General features: G+C 42.3%; 1 protein-coding gene and 1 long non-coding RNA gene across 8 annotated transcripts in view; one reads left to right on the top strand and one right to left on the bottom strand.

The window, feature by feature from the left end:
• Nucleotides 1-9,625: 9,625 nt before the first annotated feature.
• LOC308579380 (uncharacterized protein) overlaps nucleotides 9,626-26,307 on the top strand; it is an 85,892-nt gene continuing 69,210 nt past the window's right edge. For 2 of the 7 annotated variants that reach the window (XM_081180401.1, XM_081180398.1), the window contains exons 1-5: nucleotides 9,655-9,988; nucleotides 17,794-17,895; nucleotides 20,394-20,474; nucleotides 21,196-21,359; nucleotides 25,885-25,996. In XM_081180401.1, coding sequence (XP_081036527.1) covers nucleotides 9,895-9,988; nucleotides 17,794-17,895; nucleotides 20,394-20,474; nucleotides 21,196-21,359; nucleotides 25,885-25,996 — 553 coding nt within the window. In that variant the 5' untranslated portion in view covers nucleotides 9,655-9,894. Of the gene's footprint in view, nucleotides 9,989-16,057; nucleotides 16,120-17,793; nucleotides 17,896-20,393; nucleotides 20,475-21,195; nucleotides 21,360-25,884; nucleotides 25,997-26,307 lie in introns of those variants that run through there. The other 5 variants (XM_081180399.1, XM_081180402.1, XM_081180403.1 and 2 more) reach the window with 4 other exon arrangements.
• The window catches only part of LOC308579451, a 71,409-nt gene continuing 55,556 nt past the window's right edge, over nucleotides 10,455-26,307 (bottom strand). Inside the window, exon 3 of the long non-coding RNA XR_014004489.1 lies at nucleotides 10,455-11,724. This is a non-coding gene — a long non-coding RNA (uncharacterized lncRNA). The remainder of the gene's footprint in view (nucleotides 11,725-26,307) is intronic.

The raw sequence follows: 26,307 nt of genomic DNA, 5'->3' as shown, positions 1-26,307 counted from the left end.
CCTATCAGGTCCACCAGTTACCAAATACAGCATATATTCAACAAAAATCCGGTGACAATTTGTTGTTGACAAACGACAGCTGGACATATCAAGGGCCCCATTACCTCATCAAACCTAAATCTGGCTCTGTATCTACCTACCTACCTACCTACCTACCTACCTATCGTATCTATCTATCTAATCTATCATCTATATGTACCTAATGTATCATCTATCTCATCTCTCAATCATCTATCTATCAATTACCATCTATTTATTTAATCTATCAACCCTCTATCAACCATATCTATCTAATTGTTAAATAGTGGGTAGACATAGCAGACGACACAGCGATTTCTCCAAAGCAGCTCTTGTTTACAGAACTGAACAGCAAACAGCTCAGCCGGCCTGCTTTTATAGGCAGCCGGCTGTCAACACTGTAACAACAGCCCAGGGTTTCCCGCCTAAATTAACTGACGTGGACCAGAGTGAAAACTATATACACGATACTCCTGGTGGCCAGGGGGAGAACTTCAATACATAACACTAATCTATCATCTATCTATAAATCATCTATCTATGTATCTATGCCAGCGCCGGATTTACATATAAGCTAAACAAGCTCCAGCTTAGGGCCCCACTCTATTGGGAGCCCCCAAAAAATTTAAAGGGGAAAAAACCTGGATGTACCTTTGCAAAATAGAAGATAAAAAACAAATAAAACCGACATCCAGCAACAGTGTTTTGTGTTGTGTTGTGTCTGCTCCCATGATGTAAGTAAAAGGAAAACCTTCCTCTGGATGGCCATATTAAGAGGATGCCAGCAAGGCTGAACTTTTCGGTTAAAAAGGGATTTATTTATTTTTTTAAAAAAAAAATATTTTTATTACATTTTTTCCAGATAGATTTGAACAGCACAGAAAAACAAAGAAAACAAGAAAAGAAAAGAAAAGAAAAGAAAGACAGATTATTAACAAAGCTTGTTTCAATCCATCATCGGACTTCCCCACATCTCCCGAACAATGCATTCTCAAATAATGTATTTATCAGCAAATTATAACCTTGTTTCATATGTTTCTTTTGTACTTTTAATTGCATATTAAGTTTAAATTACTTATTGTCCAAATTATTCAATAAACACATATGTTATCCTTTTTTAAAGTTTAAACATTGGTTCTTTCATTATTATTATCTAATTTCATATATATACCACTCTCATTGCTGGGGCTATCTTTCCAAATCGTACGAAGTCCTATAGTTCATATAACTTATATAGTTTTTGCAAATAGTCTTTAAATTTCTTCCAGTCCTCCTCCATTGCTTCTTCTCCCAGATCTCGGATCCTGGCAGTCATCTCGGCCAACTCCATATAGTCAATCAATTGCGTTTGCCACTCTTCCAGCGTGGGTAAATCTTGAGTCTTCCAATATTTGGCAATAAGAATTCTTGCTGCTGTGGTTGCATACATAAAAAACGTTCTGTCCTTCTTTAACACCCTTTGGCCCATAATGCCCAAGAGGAAGGCCTCCGGTTTCTTAGGAAAGGTGTACTTAAACACCTTTTTTAACTCATTATAAATCATTTCCCAGAAGGCCTTCACTCTTGGACAGGTCCACCAAAGGTGAAAGAATGTTCCTTCAGCCTCCTTACACTTCCAACATTTGTTATCAGACAAATGGTATATCTTAGCAAGCTTGACTGGGGTCATGTACCACCTGTATATCATTTTCATAATGTTTTCTTTCATGGCATTACATGCCGTAAATTTCATACCGGTGGTCCATAACCTTTCCCAGTCTTCAAACATGATGTTGTACCCAATGTCTTGAGCCCACTTTATCATGGCTGATTTAACTGTCTCATCCTGTGTATTCCATTTAAGCAGCAAGTTATACATTCTCGATAATACCTTAGTCTTAGGTTCTAACAACTCTGTCTCAAGTTTCGATTTTTCCACCTGGAATCCTATTTTTTTATCCAACTTAACAACCTCATTAATTTGGGCATAATGGAACCAATCTTGCACCTTGTCCTTTAATTTTTCAAAGCTCTGCAACCTCCAATTATCTCCAATATTTTCTATTATTTCCCAATATTTCGGCCAACCGGCCTCCATATTGGGTTTTTTACGTGCCTTGGCCTCTATTGGTGATAGCCACCTCGGAGTCTTACTTTCAAGTAAGTCTTTGTATTTCATCCAGACCATAAAAATTGCTTTCCTGACAATATGGCTTTTAAACATTCCATGTGTTTTTACCTTGCCGTACCACAAATACGCATGCCATCCTAGCGAGTTATTGAAACCTTCCAGGTCTAGGACATCTGTATTCTCTAATAAAAACCAATCTTTCAACCAGCAGAAGGCTGCTGCTTCGTAGTATAACCTTAAGTCTGGCAGGGCAAACCCCCCTCTTTCTTTTGCATCAGTTAGTATTTTAAATTTTATTCGGGGCTTTTTGCCCTGCCAAACTTTGAAATATCCCTCTGCCACTTTCTAAAACATTCCACTCTGTCCACGACCTGCAAGGTTTGAAACAGAAACAACATTTTTGGCAAAACGTTCATCTTTACAGCAGCAATTCGGCCCAGCAAGGAAAGCTTCAATCTTGACCAGGTTTCTAAGTCTTTCTTAACTTCTGACCAACATTTTTCATAATTGTCTTTAAACAAATTCAAATTTTTGGGCGTCAAGTTTACCCCCAGGTATTTCACTTTCTTAACCACATTTAGCTCTGTTTCCTTCTGAAACCCCTCTATTTCCGAAAGCGTCAAGTTTCCCCCCAAAACTTTAGTTTTTTGTTTATTCAACTTAAATCCTGCCACCCGACCAAATTCATGAATCAGTTCTAGAACTCTTTTTGTACTGGATTCTGGCTCCTGTAGTGTTAGAACTAGGTCATCTGCAAATGCTTTCAGTTTATATTGTTTCACTCCGACCGTAATCCCTTGTATTTGCCGGTCCTTCCTAATCATGTTCAGCAGCACCTCCAGGACTGATATAAATAATAGGGGGGATAGGGGGCACCCCTGGCGTGTTCCTTTTTGAATATGGAACTCCTCCGTCACCACATTGTTCACTATCAACTTAGCTTTTTGTTCTGAATAAATTGCTTCTATACTATTTTCAAACCCCCGTCCCACTCCCATCCCTTCCAAGTTTCCCTTCATAAATTTCCAAGAAATGTTGTCAAAGGCCTTCTCTGCGTCAATAAAGATTAAGACTGCTTTGGTGTTGATATTTGTTTGCAAAAGTTCCAGAATATCTATAATGTTCCTAGTATTGTCAAACAAATGCCTACCAGGGAGAAAGCCTGCTTGGTCCTTATGAATTACTTCATTTAAAACCTTTTTAAATCTACTTGCCAAAATGTCTGCAAATATTTTGTAATCCACATTCAGGAGTGAGATGGGACGGTAGTTCCTAAGTTGAGTCTTTTCAGTTTCCACTTTAGGTATTAATGTGATGAAGGCTTCTTTCCACGTTTCCGGTGCCCTTCCTCCCCCCATAATCTGATTACAAACCTCCAATAGTGGTTGAATCAAGTAGTCTTCCAATGTCTTATAGTATTTGGAGGTAAGCCCATCTGGGCCTGGAGACTTGCCCAGCTGCATATTCTGAATGGCATCCTCAATTTCCTGTTGTGTTATTTTACAGTTCAGGATTGATCTCCTCTCCTGAGATAATTCTGGTAGACCGTGAAGTTTCAAAAATCGTTCCATCTCAGACACTTCCTCAGGCCCTTGTGTATACAACTTTTTGAAGTATTTCTGGAAGCACTTTCTAATTTCTCCTGGTTTCTGGATATTTTTCCCTTCCACCTCTAGATTGGTGACATAGTTAAGTTTCTGTCTTTTTTTCAACTGCCATGCCAGCAGTTTCCCACATTTATTCGCTGATTCAAAAGATCTTTGTCTCATTTGCTTAATTTTCCATTCCACTTCTTGATTTATCAATTTCAGATATTGTGCCTGATGGAATTTAATTTCTCGCAAAATCTCTTTAGATTTTGGTTTAGATCTCAATCTTTTCTCTCCGTCTCTTATCTTCTCTAGTATTTTATCCTTTTTTCCATTCCAGAGTTTTTTCTTAATCGTGTTCTGTTGTATCAGAAACCCCCTCATTACAGCTTTACTTGCGTCCCAGACTGTTTTTTTTTCCACCGAAGTGTTCAAATTAATTTCAAAATAGTCCTTTAGAGCTTTTTGGGCCTTCTTTACGATCTCTTGATCTCTGAACAGGGTGTCATTCATTTTCCATCTAAAGGAGCCGGCTGGAGTAAGTCTCACTTCCATTTTCAGGGCATTGTGGTCGGAGCAGGTCTTTGGGCAGATTTCCACTCTTGTAGTCTTTGGTGCCAGCCCTCTAGTTATCCAGATTTGGTCAATTCTTGTCCATGACAAATGGGCCTCAGAAAAGAAAGTTCCTTCTCTACCTAGGGGGTTCCTTGTCCGCCAAATGTCAATCAAGTCCATATTGTCTGCCAATTCAAAGTAAGTTTTCGGTAGTCTGCCATCCTTGGTCAAATTTTGATTTTGTGACTTATCCATAAAGGTAGAGACCACCCCATTCATATCTCCCATCAAAATGATGTTCGAATAGTCCAGATAGTCCAATAATGTCTCATGCAGCTTCTTGTAAAATTCCGATTTCCCCTCGTTTGGTGCGTAGATTCCTATTATCAAATTTTTTTCTCCTTGAGTTTGTATTTCAATTGCCAGGATTCTTCCTTGTTCATCTTTAAATAAAAATTTCGGTGCTAGGTTCTCCTTTGCATAAATCACCACGCCTCTCTTTTTTACTTTGTCTGATGAGATAAATTCTTGGCCTAGTCTTTTATTAATTAGCACTTTCCTGTGGAGCCTAGTCACATGTGTTTCTTGCAAACAAATTATGTCCAAATGTTCTTTTTTCAAGATATGGAAAATCCTTTTTCGTTTTTCCGGGGAATTTGCTCCATTAATATTCCAACTGTACAGCTGCAGAGACATCCTGTATCAATCTGTTGTTACTCTTTATGGGGTGTCCTCTTTTTTGTCCGGTTCCGAGGGAGAAGGTGTTGGCTCTTTTCCAGGCTGTGGCGTAGGCCAAGGAACTGCTATTCCCTTCTGCAGGTCCTCTCCGTGGTCGTGCAGGAACTTCTGGTTATCCTCTTTTGTTTTGATTCTAACCTTCTTTCCTTTGTAGTTAAATGATAAACCTTGTGGAAACTCCCACCTGTATGGTATCCCGTTGCTTCTCAAAAGTCTTGCTAGATCGGTATATGTAGCTCTGAGGTCCAAGAGTTGTTTTGGTATATCCTTATAAATCTCTGCTCTTCTGTCCTGGATCTCAAGTGATTTGTTAAAGTGAAGGTCAAGTATTTTGTCTCTCTCCTGTTTAGTCCTCAAAATTATCAGGCAGTCTCTGGGCCTGTCCTTCTTTGCCACTCTTCCCAGTCTAAACGCAGTTGTAATTTTAAAGTCTTTATCTTCTTCTATACCCCAGAACTTAGAGAATTCTGTTGTCAAATAGCCGGTCAAATCTTCTTTTTCGAGCTCTGGGATGGATTGTAGCCTTAAATTATTTTCCCGGTTTCTCAATTCTGCCATAGACAGGTAGGCCTGCTGGTCACTAATGTGTTTATGTAGTGGCTTTACCTCTCCTTTCAATTCGTCCACTTTCTGATTCGCTTGGTCCGCCTTTAAATTCGCAGCCTCTGCCAATTTCCTGTTCTCAGAAGTGGCGACTTCTAAATTCCCAATTGCTTGAGAGTGTTGTGCCACTTGATCAGATAGTTTTGTAATAGAGGATGTAGCTAAGTCAATTTTTGCTGTTTGATCATCAACCTTCTTGTTTAAAATTGCAAATTGTTGTAACATTTCCTTTAGAAGTGTATCAGATCCCCCTACAGCCATATCCTCTGTTGTTGACTGTTCAGCTTCCTTTAATTCAGTTGTTGTTGAAGGTTCAATTCCCTTTAATTCAGCTGTTGTTGGAGGTTCAATTCCCTTTAGTACAGCAGGGACTGATGATCTACGTGATTGAGAAGTCAAAGTTGTTTGCACAAGTTGGCCTTTCCCTGCTTTCGCTTTTGCAGATCTTGTTTTCGGAGGGCCACTCATTCCACACCTGTCTATGAGCCAAGGTCAAATTAACTATTGTTCCATGGGAAAGACAGTTCCTCAGTGTAGATAATAAAACAGCAGAGAGACAAAACAAATTTGGTTCCCAGGAATTTGTAATTCCAAAACTCCACTAGAGGGAGTATTGTTGCAGTTCAGGAAAGAAAGAGAAGAATTTAGCTGCCATTAAAGTCCCTGCAGCCAAAGAAACTTTACAATAGTCCTTAAAACTTTTTCCACTTGCAGAGCCTCTCCCAAGTTACTATTAAATTTCTTCTGGAGGGTGCAAGTTACAGTTGCATAGTTGTATCTTCCAATAGTGCCCAAATATAACAATGTAACAGTTTCAGGTATATTATTGTATCCGCAAAGACAGCTCTTCTCGCTGTCAGCCCAAGATCTGGTTTCTCGTGTTTTTAAAGCCCACAAAAGGAGGAAAGTTCTCAGTTTAAATCACCCCAGTAGTAAAAGAAAAAAAAAAAGAAGACTTGCCTTTCCTTTCCAATACCAAGTCCTCCAACGCACGATACTTCCCGGTTTGTATCCCTTTCCACTGCTTCCAGCTTGTCAGCTCTTTGCCTTTGATCTTTAAGCCTTGCCGGGAGACGGACTTCCTTTTTTTCGTCTCCCGCTTTCAGCCAATTTCAGAAAATTGTAATCCAATATAGAGTAATTCCTACTCACGAGTAGATAGTTTGGAATCCAATCTTTAAGGAAGAAAGGTCAGCGCTCATCAGCAGCAGCTGCGCGGCTTCGCTCCCGCAGAAAGAGCGATGAACTCACAGCACCGCTTCCCCTCCGCGCTTCCGGAGCCCCTTACGGGGTCCCTTCTTCGTTTTGGGGGTCGCTCCAGGTGCCCGCCGAGTCCCACGGCCACGAGCTCGCTCTGCCCGAGGTTTTTCTTGGTGGATCGTCGCTGTGCCGTAGCGAACGATCCTTTCCTGCGGAGCCCCTCTTCAGAGACTGAAGAGGACTGCCATTGCGTGTTTCGCGCCGCCTCCGGAAGTCCCTGGACTCCTCTTTTCCTAGATGCTCGACAATGCGCTTAAAAAGGGATTTAAATCAAGTCTTACCAAGACCATACAGCACTGGTCCTGAAAGACCGCCTGCTAGCCTGCCCCCTAAAATATCACTGGTTTGATGTGCAGGCATGTATAGTAATGCTATTATTTCTTATTTAGTATTTGTATTATTTAGGAATGTGACATATTACTAGAAATACTGTCTTTTACACTCACTAAGTGTCACAGGGTACAAAGGTCCGCTGTCCCCATTAACAGTGTGGACTGTGATGGTGGTATTGATATTATATTAAAAATTCCATCAAACCTCCCTCTGCTTGTCAAGATTAGGAGGATGCCAGCAAGGCTGAACCTTTCTGTAAAATGATTTTATTATTCCAAATAGGAAAATGACTTGTATTAACTACAATTGCATTGTGCAGGTTATAACACTTCATTTCATATTAATAAAGCTATTTATAATTATTAGTAGTTTGCATCCTATCTTGACACCTTTTATTATTTCATGTTATAGCAAGTTTCTAGAGACTAGATGATGAGTCTTTGTAAACGGGGTTTCTAAAGGATCTTTTGTGATTGCCCAAATGAATAAAAATAATTATTAATAATGATTTCATTATGAATATGCTTCTTCTGAATTGTATTTCAGTTCAAATATTGCTTTGATAAAATACATCTTTTGTGATGGGCAAATGGCTTGAGAGACCTATGAGGTCCATCAATATAGCATATATTCAACAAAAAAACGGCGACAATTTGTTGTGGACAAAGGACAGCTGGACATATAAAGGGCCCCATTACCTTCAGTATCTTAGGTAAAGGTAAAGGGACCTTCTTTTTCTTTTATTGGTATGCTCTTTTCTATTCCTTTAATTTCCATTCCCCCCCCTTAAATTCATTGTTTTATTTTTGGTATACATGGGTGTAAGGATTAATTCATTTTAACTTTTTTTAATTGTTTCTAAAGGTAAAGGGACCCCTGACCATTAGGTCCAGTAGTGACCGACTCTGGGGTTGCGGCGCTCATCTCGCTTTATTGGCCGAGGGAGCTTCCGGGTCATGTGGACAGCATGACTAAGCCACTTCTGGTGAACCAGAGCAGCGCACAGAAATGCCGTTTACCTTCCCGCCAGAGCGGTACCTATTTATCTACTTGCACTTTGACGTGCTTTCGAACTGCTAGGTTGGCAGGAGCAGGGACCGAGCAACGGGAGCTCACTCCGTCGTGGGGATTCGAACCGCTGACCTTCTGATCGGCAAGCCCTAGGCTCTGTGGTTTAACCCACAGCACCACCTGTGTCCTGTATCTTAGGGCCTCATCAAACCTAAATCCAGCCCTGAGTGGGGAAGAAATTATTATTATTATTATTATTATTATTATTATTATTATTATTATTATTATTAGCTGAGGGACGCATCAAACCCTAATCTGGCCCTGCTCAGTGCCCTCACTCTCCCAAGGAGCATTGAGGCTAGGGAACGATCCAAATACGGGGCTGAGTCAGCGTGAGAGGGAGAGAGAGAGAGTGGGAAAGGGGACCAGAGAGTCATCTAGACCAACCCCCTGCAACGCGCCCAGGGCAGTCGGCCTGCGAGGTGCTAGTGTTGGGAAACCCAGCCAGATGAAGAGTTTGGATTTGATATCCCGCTTTATCACTACCCTAAGGAGTCTCCAAGCGGCTAACAATCTCCTTTCCCTTTGAGGTGAGTGAGGCTAAGAGACTTCAGAGAAGTGTGACTGGCCCAAGGTCACCCAGCAGCTGCATGTGGAGGAGCGGAGACGCAAACCTGGTTCACCACATTACGAGTCCACTGCTCTTAACCACTACACCACACTGGCTCTCAGTGGTATGAATATATTATTATTATTATTATTTATTATTGGCTGAGGGCCTCATCAAACCTAAATCCAGCCCTGGGGGGGGGGGGGGTGCCGCACCGCCGAAAGCGCCTGGCTTTGCACGACCAATCCTGGGACGTGCAGTGGGCGCCAGGAGGAAACTACAGTTCCCGGCAGTCCTGGAGACGAAGCCACGGGCTTTCCACGTGAGGATGACCCAACACGTGTACACTCACAGGTCCTTCTCCAGGGGAAAAGAAGCGACGCGCAACGCCGCCTCCTAACGGGTCGCGCCTTTTTTTCGGTTTTCAGTTTCACGGATCTGAGGTAAATTTTGGTGGGGAAAGGGAGGATTCGAATCCGCCGCTCCAGAGGGGGTCGGGAGAGAGAGATAGAGAGCACGCTGAGGGGGAACGCGCGCTCCCGCTCTCTCCCTCCATTGAGGAGCCGCTCGAAGGCGGCAAGTGGGAGCGCGTGCGCGCCGCTCCCTCCCTCCCTCCCACAGGCACCGCCTGGGATGGAATTAGGCGCGCGCGCCACCCTCCAGACGCACGGGGGATGCTCAAGGGCGGGCGCGAGGCCCGGCCTCCCTCCCTACCCGGCGCATGCGCCTCCAGTCAGTCCTCCGAAGTCGGGTCTGAGACTTTTGGCGGGAAAGGGGGCCTAGCGCCGCTCCGAGGGGCAGGGGGGCGAAGTACGGGGCTCGAGCGTGCGCCGCTCCCTCCCTTGAGGTGCCGCCGGGGGCGGTGTCAGGCGCGCGATCGAGTGGGGGAGGGAGCGCGCGTGCGCGACCCGCCTGACGGACGGGGACGCTCAAGGGCGCATGCGCAGCGCCGCCGCGCCTCAAGTCAGCTTGCCGAAGTCGGCCCGCCCGAGTGGGAGTCCGGGAGCAGCGGAGCGCGCGCCTGCGAGTGGGGTTCGCGCCCCCCACACCGCCTCAGTGGTCCGAAAATGGCGGAGGGCAACGGCGCCGCCACGGGCCCCGAGACCCTCGCCGCCTCGCCTCCGCCACTGCCGCCCCTGAGGGGGCTCCGAGAGAAGATGGGTGAGGGGGCGCAGGGAGAGGGAGGGGAAGGGGTAGGGCAGGCTCCTCCTATTCTCACCCCCTCGCAAGACACCTCGTAACCCCCCCCCTTCCCGTGATATGCAAAAAAAATCAGATACAGCTATATAATCCCTAGTGTAGTAAGATAAAACCTTTGGAGCAGGCATATTCATTAAAAAAAAATTTATGAACTGCCCTATTGCCCCTTAAGATCATCATCATCATCACCTTAATTTGTATACCGTCTTTCTATCTTACATTACTCAAGGCGCTTTACAAGCTGAAGAAACAAAGATGACTTTTAAAGCCCTGTTTCCTGATACTTCTCCAACCTGGCTCCTCCGTTTTGTCTTGGTCCTCTCCCTCCTCAGTTGGGTCATTCTCTTCTACCCTTTTTCTGATTTCCCTCCATCCTAGACAGATGCTCACTGGTTCTGCCTCCTTTTAGCATGTGTGTGTGTGTGTGTGTGTGTGTGTGTGTGTGTGTGTGTGTGCTTGTGAAATTTATTGATTTAAATATCGCCTTTTTATTAGTTTTCCAGCAGCTTCAGAGTTAGTTCACAAGTTAGCTGAGCAAACTGCAAGCATGTTAGTATCTAAGGCGCTACAAGATCTTTAATTGTCATTTTAATGTACATCATGTATTATTTTCGGTTTGTGGGTGATTCTGGTACCAGTCACTGTCTACTCCTATTCCCCCCCCCCCCGCCGAATAGGCAGCACAATGAAACTGGCAGATCCACAGCTGAGACTGAAATCTGCCAGCAACAATGAAATTGACAGTTTTCTCTGTCTTTAGTAGACCAGCTGATCAGTTTGCTGGAGAGGAAAAAAAGGCTTTTGGAGTTTTCCAAACAAATTACCGTATTTTTCCATGTACAAGATGCCCCCATGTCTAAGATGACCCCTATCTTTTGAGCCCCAAATTCAGAAATAATTAATTGCAACATTCCGTGTATAAGACGACCCCCAATTTAAAACTTAATTGGTGGGGGGATATAGTCTTATGCATGGAAAAATACAGTATGTCTGCTACTGAATCAAGGGTATCTTTTGTCTCAGTCTTAGCACAAAACTTACTAGTGCAGCATTTTTTCCACAAACGCCCTCCCTTGTACCTATGATATATCGAGGCACACTGGTACCCTGGAATTTAAAAAGAAGTGGATATTTAAAACAGCTTCCTGGCCTGATCTCCTGACAGGCAAGCCCCCCTCTTCATTGATCACACAGAAAGCAAATTGTTTAGTTGTGGAGGTGGGTGGGTGGCTAGCCTCTCACAACCCCAAAATAAGGATAGGTCTATATCTCATACAGGAGGTCACATTATGAATTGTGCCATTTTGGACAGGAAGACAGCCCTTTTGTGGGCTTCCCTGCATTAAAAATTATCTGAAAATGGAAGCCTAACATCGTTGCCTTCTTCTTCTTCTTTGGCAATCCCTCATAGCCGAGTCAGATTGTCTTCCATCAACACGGATTTTAGCAGTGAGCCCATAAGTGACAGTGGAGGCCAATTCCGGATCCACACGTCCTTCCACAGTGGGGTTTCTGGGCGGGAGTTGATCCCGGTGAAGGTTCTTCCTCTTCACCCATTTCTCCCTCGCATCCCAAGTTTGAGTGCCCAGGTCGCTTTTGGTCAAGGCTGTTCTCCAACTGGAGCTCTCACAGGCCAGTGTTTCCCAGTTGTTGGTGTTTATACTACATTTTTAAAATTTGCCTTGAGATCTTTCAACCTCTTTTGTGGTCCACCAGCGTTACACTTTCCATTTTTAAGTTTGAAAGAGATCGTTTCTTTGGAAGGCAACATGGCCGGTTCAAAGTTGATTGTCGCTTCGACACTGACAGTCTTTGCTTATTTCAGTACACTGGCATTAGTTATAGCAGGCATGTCCAAAGTCCTAAAAAAAGCTCAACAGCTTTGGTTGGCCCTCACAGTCCTTCACTTCATCAAATCCGTCCGTCTTTGAAAAAGGTTTGGACACCACTGAGTTATAGTGAGCACAGGAACTCCCTTATCCTGAGTCAGACCTATTGGTCAATCCAATGCAGTATTGCCGATGAAAATCTCCAGGGTTTCAGGCAGCCCTGTGTGGAGATATTGGATATTTGAGCCTGGGACTTTCTGCAGCCTTTCCGTATTAGTGATGGCATATTTGTTAACTATCTGAACCTTACAGACTTGGCAGTGCTGTAGAGTCGAGCAAAGTGGTACGAACATGAATGCATGGGCAGCGGAAGAATGCAAACTCTCTTATGAAGGAAGAAGCTCGGGGGGTCTAAATACAATAGCAATGCTTTTTTCCACTTGCATGATAGAGACATCATTGTGTCTTTCGGAGACGCAAGTTATTTCAAAGTTGGACTGGGAATCCGTTGTGATTTGCAGCGCTAGGATCTATTGTCTCGGGAAGTTTCGAACGGATGTTTTCATGCATTTTTAATCTTACTAAAATTAAAACCATTTGAGATGGGGGGAGGAATTAAGGGGGTGTCTTTCAACTGTAAGGGAAGGGAGTTCACCAAGCTTTGTTCAAATCTGATATGGCAGGTGATGAAACCCTTGGGGGTTTTTTGCGTCAATTTGATGTGGAATGATCCTATTTGGAATTACTGTTTAATTTAGGTTGGCAAGTCTGAAATTATAAAGATTTTCTCTACTCCACATGTTATACTAAAATGGAACAGTTCTACTGTCACACCTTCTGAATGAAACAGCCTCAGACTTCTTACATATGAACTGACATTTTACCAGTAATTTCAAATACAGTCAGAACCGAGACCCAAAAACTAGACCTGAAACAGGACATCTGTTAATGGATCTCCCAGGGTCTTTTTCTTTTATTCCAAGAAGCTGGGGGAGTCTCCCATTTGGACTGCAGTCATGACACGGAGAGAGTCCAAATGTTTAGGGAAGCTTTTAATATTTATTATTATTATTAATATTATTGTATTTTAATCTTTTGTTGGAAGCCGCCCAGAGCGGCTGGAGAACCCCAGCCAGATGGGTGGGGTATAAATAACAACTTCTTCTTCTTCTTCTTCTTCATTGATTTCTGGGGTGTATTAATAATGCCTGTGAACTTGACAAACAACACATACATGGGAAAAAGTTCCCACTGAGAGGGAAGGCAATTTCCTCACATAAAGGGGAGGGGAAGAGGAAACTAGTCTACTTCCCTGCGTTGTGAGCAAGCAAGGAAAAACAAAGAAACATGAAAAAGGAAGCATAATTTCTCAATGCAGTGAGGTGGGGGAGCATGAAAACAGGAAGAGATCAACATCTGTTTTAGTATACTAGTCTATATGCAGGGCACAGAGAATATTAGATCTATATTTGGCCTCTGTGTTCTTGAATTAATTTCCATTAATTTTAATGTCAGTCTGTGAATATGCTGTCTTCTTACTCCAGGTCAGTGAGACAAATTGAGTGTCGAGAGGGTCTGATTTCTTACCAGTGATGTTTTAATGTATTTTTAATCTCTTGTTGGAAGCTGCCTAGAGTGGCTGGGGAAACCCAGCCAGATGGGCAGGGTAGAAATTATTATTATTATTATTATTATTATTATTATTATTATTATTATTATTAACTGTGTCCCCCTTGAAGCAAGTGTTGTGACAATGGCATTTGTTCAAGGGGAGAGGGATGCAGCCAGGATAATGCCATGCGCCACACTTAGATAATGATGAGTTAAGATCCTTATGCTGGGGGAGGAATTAGTTCAGAGGGGTCTTTTTTATCATTGTGTTGTCAATTTAAAGCCTGTTGCAGTTATTTGGTATCTTGCACAAGGAGATCGGCAGTTCGGCACTTGTTATTCTATAAAGCATGATGTAAATATCCATAGCAGGGTGGATTTGATTTCAATCACGAGTCTGTAAGACTTGATTTAAATCATTTTTTATTAAAGTACTTGGAGGTGATTGTTTTTGGTGCAGCCTGGGGAGGATTATTGCCATGGCAGAACAGTTGTCATGGAGAGGGGAAATGCTTTTCCTTCTTCCTCCTTCCCTCCCTTCCACAGTGCTGAGTTCGAGTGAGGACCGAAATCGGGGACAAGGAAGCCAGCCGCCTTGTTTTGCTTGCAGAATCCTTAGTGTTGGTTGTAGAAATGTAATTTCTTTTGATCAGCTGCTGAAGAAGCATCTTTCCCTATGAAATCAGGAGATGATGATGATGATGATCATCATCATCATTTATTATTTCTACCCTGCCCATCTGGCTGGGTTTCCCCAGCCACTTTGGGCAGCTTCCAGCAAAAGATTAAAAATGCATTAAAACACCAGTCATTAAAAACTTCCCGAAAGAGGGCTGTTTAAAGATGTTGCATTGTGTCTGAACTTTGACATTCCTGATTTGCTGTGTTGTGTATGTTTTGCATTCCCAGCATCTATTCCTTTGTGTCAATTGTAGAAACCAACTGCATTTTCCCGTGCATAAGACTCTTATTTCGCCCCCAATTTGTGAAGTTTAAAATTGGGGGTCGTCTTAGACTCGGAATGTGCCATTCTTGATTTCTTCAATTGGGGCTCAAAAAACAGGGGTCGTCTTAGACATGGGGGCGTCTTAGACACGGAAAAATACGGTAATTTCTTTTGATCAGCTGCTGAAGAAACATTCAGGTAGGTAACCGTGTTGATCTGACACAGTCGAAATAAATAAAAAAATTGTCCAGTAGCACCTTAGAGACCAACTCAGCTTGTTTTTAGTAGAAGCTTTCCAAGTGGGTTTGAACCTCAATGCTTAAAAACCCTGTTGCTCCCATATTTGTATTGTTTATTGTTATATTTGATTGTTAATCCAAACTTAATTCTATTGTGCTTTATGCTCTTTTAGTATGGTATGTAAAACTGGTCTGGACCCTGATATACAGTGGTACCTCGGGTTAGGTACTTAATTTGTTCCGGAGGTCCGTTCTTAACCTGAAACTGTTCTTAACCTGAAGCACCACTTTAGCTAATGGGGCCTCCTACTGCTGCTGCGCCGCTGGAGCATGATTTCTGTTCTCATCCTGAAGCAAAGTTCTTAACCTGAAGCACTATTTCTGGGTTAGCAGAGTATGTAACCTGAAGCGTATGTAACCCGAGGTACCACTGTATAGTGGGACGGTGGGTTGGGGATTTTCTCCGAAGGGTAGTAGGATTCAGTGGGTATGGTCAACCTGCTGGCGACTGTTAACAACTGAAAAAGCAAGGGATGGTATGCAGATGACCCAAAATAGCTTTAGCATGTATAAAGACACAGGAATCCAATATCTCTATTCAGACCAGGTCTCTCCATAGTTTTCAGTTGAGTAATAAGTTGCAATTCAGCAACTTCTCTTTCAAGTCTATTTCTGAAATTCTTTTGTCATAAGACAGCTGCTTGGAGATTCTGCGTTGAATATCCTGGGAGATGGAAGTGTTCTCCTACTGCAGTGATTGGGCAAACTCGGGCCCCCAGCTGTTTTGGGACTACAATTCCCATCATCCCTAGCTCACAGGACCAGGGGTCAGGGATAATGGGAATTGTAGTCCCCAAACAGCTGGAGGGGCAAGTTGGGCCACCACTGCTCTAGATCAGGCATGGCCCAACTTGGCCCTCCAGCTGTTTGGGCACTACAACTCCCATCATAACTAGCTCACAGGACTGGCGGTCAGGGAGGATGGGAGTTGTAGTCCCCAAACAGCTGGAGGGCCAACTGGCTTCTCTGCCGTGTGATTCCTGATTTCAGATTGATGCCCATTTATCCTTTTGCATAGAGTCTGGCCTGTTTGCCCACTATAGGGAGCCGAAGGGCACTGCTGGCATTTGATGGCATACACAATGTTAGAAGATGAGCAATGAAATAGGCCTGAGATGGGATCACGTTCTGATACCCGTGTCCATGTTAAGTCTGCTTTCTGTATTATTGTGGGTGAGGAGTTTTAGAACTATGAGCTTTTGATTTTTAGAGACATCTCTGCACAAGGAGCAGGTTTGAATACTGTCGCACCAGCAAGTTTCTCCCCCCCCTTTTTTTATTTAGCCAAAAAAAATCACACATATAATATGTATATATTACATATCCAACAAAAGAAGGAAAGATAGAAAAAAAGAAAAAGGAAAGAAAAAGAAACTAGAAATGAAACAGTATCCAATAAACTTCTTTGTAAGGAATACAAGCCATCCTTTCTCCTATTAGTTATTTCTTACAGGTTTTTATAATTATAACATTTCCTCTTATGACTTCAGGCTCGACTCCCTAATTCGTATCTTGACTTCCTTCCCCACCCACCAGCGGTTCCTAATAAATCATATTTTGTTTGTCTGTTTTCTCTTAGTAAGTCTATGGATTGCCTGTGGTATTTTAGGCTACGCCGAGCCAAGAGAAGTACTGAGAACCACCTTTTTTCATGTAGTTTATAAAAACAACCTATTCTCTCTTTATTCTCACATTTGAGTGATTTCTTATTGATTCTGTAAGTTGAGCTAGTTCTAGATACTCGCTAAGTTTTAAGAGCCATTCTTCTTTTCATAGAATCATAGAATCATAGAGTTGGAAGAGACCACAAGGGCCATCGAGTCCAACCCCCTGCCAAGCAGGAAACCCCATCAGAGCACTCCTGACATATGGTTGTCAAGCCTCTGCTTAAAGACCTCCAAAGTAGGAGACTCCACCACACTCCTTGGCAGCAAATTCCACTGTCAAACAGCTCTTACTGTCAGGAAGTTCTTCCTAATGTTTAGGTGGAATCTTCTTTCTTGTAGTTTGGATCCATTGCTCCGTGTCCGCTTCTCTGGAGCAGCAGAAAACAACCTTTCTCCCTCCTCTATGTGACATCCTTTTATATATTTGAACATGGCTATCATATCACCCCTTAACCTCCTCTTCTCCAGGCTAAACATGCCCAGCTCCCTTAGCCGTTCCTCGTAAGGCATCGTTTCCAGGCCTTTGACCATTTCAGTTGCCCTCCTCTGGACACGTTCCAGTTTGTCAGTGTCCTTCTTGAATTGTGGTGCCCAGAACTGGACACAGTACTCCAGGTGAGGTCTGACCAGAGCAGAATACAGTGGCACGATTACTTCCCTTGATCTAGATGCTATACTCCTATTGATGCATCCCAGAATTGCATTGGCTTTTTTAGCTGCCGCGTCACACTGTTGGCTCATGTCAAGTTTGTGGTCAACCAAGACTCCTAGATCCTTTTCACATGTACTGCTCTCAAGCCAGGTGTCACCCATCTTGTATTTGTGCCTCTCATTTTTTTTGCCCAAGTGCAATACTTTACATTTCTCCCTGTTAAAGTTCATCTTGTTTGTTTTGGCCCAGTTCTCTAATCTGTCAAGGTCGTTTTGAAGTGTGATCCTGTCCTCTGGGGTGTTAGCCACCCCTCCCAGTTTGGTGTCGTCTGCAAATTTGATCAGGATGCCCTTGAGTCCATCATCCAAGTCGTTGAATAAGACCGGGCCCAAGACAGAACCCTGTGGCACCCCACTAGTCACTCTTCTCCAGGATGAAGAGGAACCATTGATGAGCACCCTTTGGGTTCGGTCAGTCAACCAGTTACAAATCCACTGAGTGGTCGGCAATATGTTGTTTTTCCAGGGTTTTGTAATCATGATCCTGGCGGCCCCAGTCGCATATAGAAAGAATCTTTTTATTGTCCTTTGGAATGTCCATTGTGAAAATTCCTCATAAAAATAATTCTGGTTTTTATGACATGATATACGAAGAAATTTTAAAAAATGATGAGACATACCAGCAAGTCTTGCATGAAGCCTGCCGCCGGAAATACATTGTGGATTTTAGCTGTCATAACTGTGATTGTGGTCTGTTTTACAGTCGCTGCAGCCCAGGTGTTAGCAGAAGAAAGAAGAAGCCAAAGTGGTGCTAGTCCTGTTCCACTCCAATCTCCAGCTGGTATGAAATCTTCAACCAGGCCAGGTAAAATTCTTGCTTTAATAATAATAATAATAATAAATCCATTCCTGTGGCTACCTTGGTTGTGGCTCTTCGCATCCTTCCGCTTTTTGGTTCACGAATCTGTGCTGCTACTTTTTAAGTTGCATATTCTCCTTCTCAAAAGAGTCCCATTTTGACATATTTCAAAAGCTCGGTAGGAATTGGTCTACTTGGGCCAGTGAAGATGCTGTTTTTGTTTTGCAAAGCAGGAAATGACCACATGGGTAAGCAACCTAAGGCCTGGGGGCCGGATCCAGCCCAGTGGCCTTCTCAATCCAGCCCGCAGATGGTCCAGGAATTAGCGTGTTTTTACATGAGTAGAATATGTGCTTTAATTTAAAATGCATCCCTTTTTTTGTGGGGCATAGGAATTTGTTCAATTTTTTCCTCCAAAATCTAGTCCGGCCCCCACAAGGTCTGAGAGACAGTGGACCGGCCCCCTGCTGAAAAGGTTTGCTGGCCCCTGCACCAGGGCATTTACTTTTCTCTTAAAATAATCTTTATTATACATCAGTTTACATACTGCTTAACAAATATGATACAATACATTACATACATTACATATACCGTATTTTTCGCCCTATAGGACGCACTTTTTCCTCTCCAAAAATGAAGGGGAAATGTGTGTGCGTCCTATGGGGCAAATGCAGGCTTTCGCTGAAGCCTGGAGAGCGAGAGGGGTCGGTGCGCAGATGGCGGCGCAGAGCTGCCTGCAGTCCCCGGCTCAGCGCAGCTCTGCGCAGCCACCGTGAGCCGGGCGCGAAGTCCCGCCCCGCTCTGGATGGCGGCGCAGAGCTGCCTACAGTCCCGGGATCAGCGCAGCTCTGCGCGGCCATCGGGAGCGGGGCGCTAAGTCCCGACCCGCTCCGGATGGCGGCGCAGAGCTGCCTGCAGTCCCAGGATCAACGCACTTCTCCCCATCGCCAGCCCCACAAGCTCGGGGGACAGCGGGGAGGCAGAGCGTGCCTTCCCACTGTTCCCCGACCTGGTTCTTCCAGCCCCGCACCTGGGGGGGGGAAATAAATTTTTTTTCCTTTATTTCCCCTCCCAAAAACTAGGTGCGTCCTATGGGCCGGAGCGTCCTATGGGGCGCAAAATACGGTCATACCCAACACACCTACAAATCCTACGTGAACACCACAAATATTCGACTTCCAACGCTTCTCTTTATACTTTGTTGCCAGTCTTACCTCTACCAGACATGGCCCAACTTGCCCCTCCAGCTGTTTGGGGACATCATTCCTAGCTAACAGGACCAGTGCTCAGGGATAATGGGAATTGTAGTCCCCAAACAGCTGGAGGGCCACATTTGGCCATGCCTGCGTGAATATCTTGACCCTGCTCCACTGAAAAGCATTGGGTGTTCAGTAGGACGGTTCATTAAAAAACTCTATTTTGAAAATGCCTGCTCCAAAGGTCTTATCTTACTACACTAGGAATTATATGGCTATATCTGACGCGGGTGGCGCTGTGGATAAAACCTCAGTGCCTAGGACTTGCTGATCGTAAGGTCGGCGGTTCGAATCCCCGCGGCAGAGTGAGCTCCCGTCGTTCGGTCCCAGCTCCTGCCCACCTAGCAGTTCGAAAGCACCCCTAAGTGCAAGTAGATAAATAGGTACCGCTTTCTAGCGGGAAGGTAAACGGCGTTTCCGTGTGCGGCGCTGGTGCTGGCTTGCCAGATGCAGCTTCGTCACGCTGGCCACGTGACCCGGAAGTGTCTTCAGACAGCGCTGGCCCCTGGCCTCTTGAGCGAGATGGGCGCACAACCCTAGAGTCGGACACGACTGGCCCGTACAGCCAGGGGTACCTTTATCTGAAATTTCATACATATCAGTTAATATCTTGACCCTCCTCCATGAAAATAGCTGTTTACTTGGCCATTTTCCTATGATGTGAAGGCTGAAATGTCAATTCAGCGGAGCAGGGTCAAGATATTAACTGATACATTTTGTATATTTCAAATATACACCTGGACTTGTTTTGATTAATTTGTACAGGAGACTTTGTGGTTTTTTAAGTCATAATTAGGAAAAATGGTAATAATCGCATATAAAAGAAACAGTATACAAGAAGTAAATAGGATAAATAAAGTCTTTTATTTTTATGTTATGTTTTCTTTGTGTAAGGGTATAGAAATTTAATTTTGATAATTAAATTGTCAACGGTGGTGGGTTTGTATGTACAAGTTTTTGTGGGCTATGTTGTAAATAAAGTATTTAAAATTTTTTAAAAAGTTATTAACGATATGCACGAAATTTCAGATATAGCTGTATAACCCTTAGTGTAGTAAGATAAGACCTTTGGAGCAGGCATCTTCAAAAAAGAGCTTTTTATGAACCACCCTAATTCTGATGTTAACCAGCATCCCTGCACATCAGGCTGGAGTTGCACTCCTGGGAAAAGAAAATTGCACCCATTGGTCACTTGTTCCTCCAGAAATCTCAGCCCTGTAACCAGTTCAACTTTGACGTCCTTTCCAGTGATCGATGGTTCCACTTTGAGAACAGAAGAGAGGCAAAGGCTGGCCAGGGAACGGAGAGAGGAGCGTGAGAAGCAGCAAGGTAGGCATATATTTAAAAGTATGGATAAAAAATGCAGCCTGTTGCATTTGTGTGGCAGACAGGGTGGATCTGATTTCAATCAAATCGATTTAAATCACTAGTCAGTAAGGCTTGATTCAAATCAATTTATTTTACAGAAAGGTTCAGCCTTGCTGGCATCCTCTTAATCTGGACAAGCAGAGGAAGGTTTCATTTTTGGAAGAATAAATTTTCAGAGTGGTTTTGACAGTTCTATCAAACATGACTGATTTGGTTCTAATCTTAGAAATACATTGACAGATAATGATGAAATGATGGTGAAGTTTAATAAATTAACTGCTTCTATTTGGACAGCTTTTCTGCTATACTCGATTGGAAGGAGAAAAAGACGCATTCATAACCATTTAAACAATTTATTTACCTAAAACAATAGCATCATGGCATCTATGTTTGTTAACTGATGTGTTTAAACAATTATTTTTTTTTTAAGTCTTAGTTTTAGCACACATGAAAAACTTAAAAGAAATCCTTATTTCCTGATGAATAATTGCCTTTGGACTAGAATGTCACTTAAATAGAAAATCTTTAGAAAGATTTTACCTCCAAAAGCATTTTATTTTAAAAAATCTGTTTTACATTTTTAAAAAAATCTGATTTACATTTTTAAAAATCTGATTTAAATAAAAAAAAATTAAAACATTTTAAATCATTGATTTTTAACCACCCTGGTTGAAATTTGCAGCTGCCAAAGAAACTCAGATATTGGAAAAGGAGAAGAAGGCCAAGCTCCAGTATGAGAAGCAAATGGAGGAGAGGCAGAGACGACTGAAGGAACAGAAGTTGAAGGAGCAACAAAGGAGAGTAGCAGTAGAGGAAAAGCGGAAACAGAAGCTGGAGGAGGACAAGGTATTGTAGAGCTGGCCAAACTTGGCCCTCCAGTTGTAGTCTCAAAACAGCTGGAGGGCCAAGTTGGGCCATGCCTGCATTAGAGAGACACTATGATAGTGGCACTAGTTATAGCTGTCTTAATCGTCTTTTAGAGTATAAGGCAGGGATGTCCAACTGGCTGCCCGCAATTTATTGCAATTTCTCACACTTTCCGTTTTATTTTTGTTTTAATTTTTAAAAATCTTTATTAAACATTCAAACATTACATACATAAAAATAAACAATGTAACCTGTATACAAACTCCATGTACAAACTCCATATACAAACTTTGCTAAGAAAGGGAAAAAAGGAAAAGGAAAAAATAGAATAAGAATAGTAATAATAGTAATAATAATAATATATCATTTCTCCCTCACCCATCTGGCTGGGTTTCCCCAGCTACTCTGCACGGCTCCCAACAGAATTATTATTATTTAAAATTTATACCCCACCCATCTGGCTGGGTTCCCCCAACCACTCTGGGCGACTTCCAACAGAATATTAAAATACGGATCAAGGATGAAATCAGTAAAACAGACTTCTGCTTATTCTCATTATACCATATTTCAATTTGTAATTTTACACACAGTGTCTTTTTGCGATTTCTTAGTTCTTATCAAAAGGTCCTTTTATTTGTCACCTTTCAGTTACAAGAGTTAATCTATGTCTGCCAGAAGTTTTTTGTTATCCCCATCAGCATTCAAATATTCTTTCAATACTACCCATTCTTTATTCACCTTCTATGTCGAGTATCCTCGAAGTCTCCCTGTCATTTTTGCCAGTTGTATATATTCTACCATTTGGGCCTGCCAATTGGTTTTTGTGGGAATATTTTCACTTTTCCAATTCCTCACCACTCAAATTCTGGCTGCTGTCGGTGCATACATGAAGAGTCGTCTAACCTTTTTCTTAATTTCTGTTGGCATGATTCCTAATAGGAGGGCCTCTGGTTTTTTTGTAAATGGGAATTTGAGTATCTTTTTCAGTTTATTATATATATATTGTGACTATTTCCTCCTTGCACTAAACTGGGATTCCCAGAAGCAACTGGCTGCCCAGTGCCCAGAACAAGATGACTAGATGGGCCATTGGTCTGATTGAGCAAGTCTGTTCTCCATTTTTTTTGTAAATGGGAATGTGAGTATTAAAAAAAATATCATTATATATACTGTATTTTTTTCATCTATAAGACATCCCATGTATAAGATGCCCCTTATTTGGGGGGGACTCAGATTTAAGAAAATGGGGGGAGATGGCCCCGTATATTCTGTCAGGACTGGTCGTTGTCCTCTTCAGATCACCACACAAACGCTTCTTGTTCTTTTATAAAACTTTGTATTGCGTATTAACAAAACAATCTTATAAACGGTTCTTAACTATTCTTCCTCAGTGTCACTTCTTTCAGCTACCTTCTGAGCTCTGCTTCTCGGTGACCAGCCACTCTCAAAATGGCGAAGGGGCCCTTCCCTTTGCTTTCCTGCTCTTTTTCCTACCCTTCTGGCTAGAGCTGGCTTGTATCTCCCCTCCTCCGAATCTGAGCTAGAACTGAACCCTGGCCTTTCCTGGAAACAGCCGGTCCCTCCCTCTTGTTCCTCTTGCTCCCTTCTATTAGATTCACTGCTCTCCTTCCCCCCTTGTCGAATACTTTCTTCCTCTGAGAAACTGGAAACTTCTAACTCTTCCCTGACATATAAGATGCCCCCTAATTTTTGACATTGTTTTTTAGGGGAAAAACCTAGTCTTCTACACGGGGAAATATGGTAATGTCCCAAAAATCTCTTATTTTCTTGCATTCCCATCACATACTTAAAAAGCTTTCTTTGACCTGCCCTCTTAAGAAAAGTTCAACAACCTTGACCTGCCCCCCTAAAAAAACTCAACAACTTTGGTCTGCCCCCCTAAATAAATGCTTGTCAACTCTGAACACCCCCCTAAAAATGGGTAGATCACTGCCAGTCTCCCCACCCCCCCACCCCCGGAAGTGGATCACAGTCTCTTGGGAGTCGAATGTCCCTGGCATAAGGGACAACTTGGAAGGGGTCACAATGCCCACAATCATCCCTTCATTGCATCTCGTGTGTGTGTGTGTGTGTGTGTAAAATTAATCAAGAAAAAAAAGAAAGAAAATCCATATATACAAAAATAAAAAACTATCGTTTACACCCTTGTGGCTTCCCTCCACCGCAACCCAACATCTTGTATGTTATAAATGCTTTAACATTGTGTCTTGTAGGAATCAATGTAAAGCCATTACAGTTGTACCTCGGGTTAAGTACTTAATTCGTTCCGGAGGTCTGTTCTTAACCTGAAACTGTTCTTAACCTGAAGCATCACTTTAGCTAATGGGGCCTCCTGCTGCTGCCGCGCCGCCAGAGCACAATTTCTGTTCTCATCCTGAAGCAAAGTTCTTAACCCGAGGTACTATTTCTGGGTTAGCGGAGCCTGTAACCTGAAGCGTATGTAACCTGAAGCGTATGTAACCCGAGGTACCACTGTATTAATTTTGCCTTAGTTTCGAATATCTTGACATGCTTATTCTATGCATATCAATATGTTATCCTTAGAACAGTGTTTTTTTCATATTAACAGGTTGGTCATTGCATCCCTTAAAATGTCTAGAAGTGGTTGCAATTACAACGCTCTGCTAATCATTCCATTCGGACTGATTCAGTTCACAACTAGTGAATGTGGAAGATGTTTTGCTTTTGTGTGTGTATGTGTATTGGGTTTGACAGTTTAATCAACATAAATCACAGAAAGAAATAAACATATTTCCCTTTCTGCCAGCCCAACTTCCCCTTCTAATTCTTTCTAATCTTTTATCCTTCTGCCTATTTTAAACAAGATTAGTTTAAAATATTCAGAATGAGAAAATATTAGAAAGAATATTTCTAATTTCTAAGAATAATATCATTCCCCTTTACCCAAATCCTCTATTTTTTCCAAAAAAATTATACCAAGCCATTAAAATCCTTTATTATGCTTGTTTCTATATAATATATATAGATATATATAGAATCATAGAATCATAGAATCATAGAGTTGGAAGAGACCACAAGGGCCATCGAGTCCAACCCCCTGCCAAGCAGGAAACACCATCAGAGCACTCCTGACATATGGTTGTCAAGCCTCTGTTTAAAGACCTCCAAAGTAGGAGACTCCACCACACTCCTTGGCAGCAAATTCCACTGTCAAACAGCTCTTACTGTCAGGAAGTTCTTCCTAATGTTTAGGTGGAATCTTCTTTCTTGTAGTTTGGATCCATTGCTCCGTGTTCGCTTCTCTGGAGCAGCAGAAAACAACCTTTCTCCCTCCTCTATGTGACATCCTTTTATATATTTGAACATGGCTATCATATCACCCCTTAACCTCCTCTTCTCCAGGCTAAACATGCCCAGCTCCCTTAGCCGTTCCTCATAAGGCATCGTTTCCAGGCCTTTGACCATTTTGGTTGCCCTCCTCTGGACACGTTCCAGATATATATATATCTTTATTAAACATTCAACACGTATTTACACAACAATTTACCATATTACAATTTATGCATGTGCACTACACAGAAAAAAAAGAAAATAAAGAATAAAGATAAGAAAGATAAAATAAACTTCCGATTGTTCTCAAAAAACTGAATCTCATTTGTTATTTTTTACACAGTATCATGTTCTTTTACTTTGTTTCCTTAATTTTCTTCAGAGAAAAATTATTTAGTTTATTATCTATACATTACAAGAATCATTCAAGGTCTGCCAGGAGATTTTTGCTATCATAGTAGTTTTTCAAATATTCTTTATTTGAGCGTGGAAACAAACAAGCTTAAAGAATATTTAAGCTTGTCTGTTTAAGCTTAATATTTTAAATTTAAAAAAATCTGATTTAAATTTTTAAAAATCCATTTTTTATTTTTTAAATCATTGATTTTTATCCACCCTGTTAAAACTCCTCTGGAGAGGGATTCTTACCCTGTTTAGGGAATTTTTAAACGTTTAATGTTGTATTGTGTTTTTGATATTCAATTGGGAGCCACCCAGAGTGGCTGGGGGAACCCGGCCATATGGGTGGAGTATAAATTATTATTATTATTATTATTATTATTATTATTATTATTATTATTGCATATATTTTATATCTATAGCAATATCTATCATCTATATCTATCTATCTATCTATCTATCATCTATCTAATGACTTCATTAAATAAATTTTAACATAATCAAACATTCAAATTACATTTTACAATTTCAGTGAACCACCCCCTGCCATGACTTCCCCCAACTTCCCTTTCTGATTTATAACATCTCTGTTTCATCTGCCTAAATTTTTGTATTCCTTATCTGTTAAAATTAAGGTTAGAACATTTGTCTCTTCTTCTCATTTTTAACCTCATAATTGTATTTTCTGTTTATATTTGTCATATATTATATATGCATTCATCATAATAATTTTCCAGAGAGTGACACGCTCACAGTTTCCGCTGCCTAACTCCAGAGATTTTTTGATCCATAGGAGCGCTATGAGGCGGTGCTGCATCGCACCCTGGAGCGGAGCCAGCGGCTGGAAGCTCGACAGAAGAGATGGTCCTGGGGCGGCTCTGTGACTGATTCGGACGGCAAGCCAGGTAGGTGTCTGGGGCTACCTTTCTGTTGGCCTGGAGAGAGGCTGCCAGCCAGAGGATTCTTCTTCTTCCTCTCCTCCTTCTTCTCTCCTCCTCCTCCTCCTCTTCCTCTTTTTCCTCTTCCTCCTCTTCTTCTCTCCTCCTCCTCTTCTTCTCTCCTCCTTCTCTTCTTCTTCTCTTCTTCTTTTCTCCTCTTTTCCTCTTCCTCATCCTCTTCTTCTCTTCCTCTTCTCTTCTTCTCCTCTCTCCTCCTCCTCCTCCACCTCCATCTCTCCTCCTCTTCTTCTCCTCTCCTCCTCCTCCTCCTCTTCTTC

The sequence above is a fragment of the Podarcis bocagei genome (genome assembly GCF_964188305.1).
Source record: "Podarcis bocagei genome assembly, chromosome: Z".
In the NCBI taxonomy this organism is placed as follows: Eukaryota; Metazoa; Chordata; class Lepidosauria; order Squamata; family Lacertidae; genus Podarcis; species Podarcis bocagei.
Note: the sequence above shows the minus strand (reverse complement) of the source record. Positions and strands in the feature narration are given on the sequence as shown.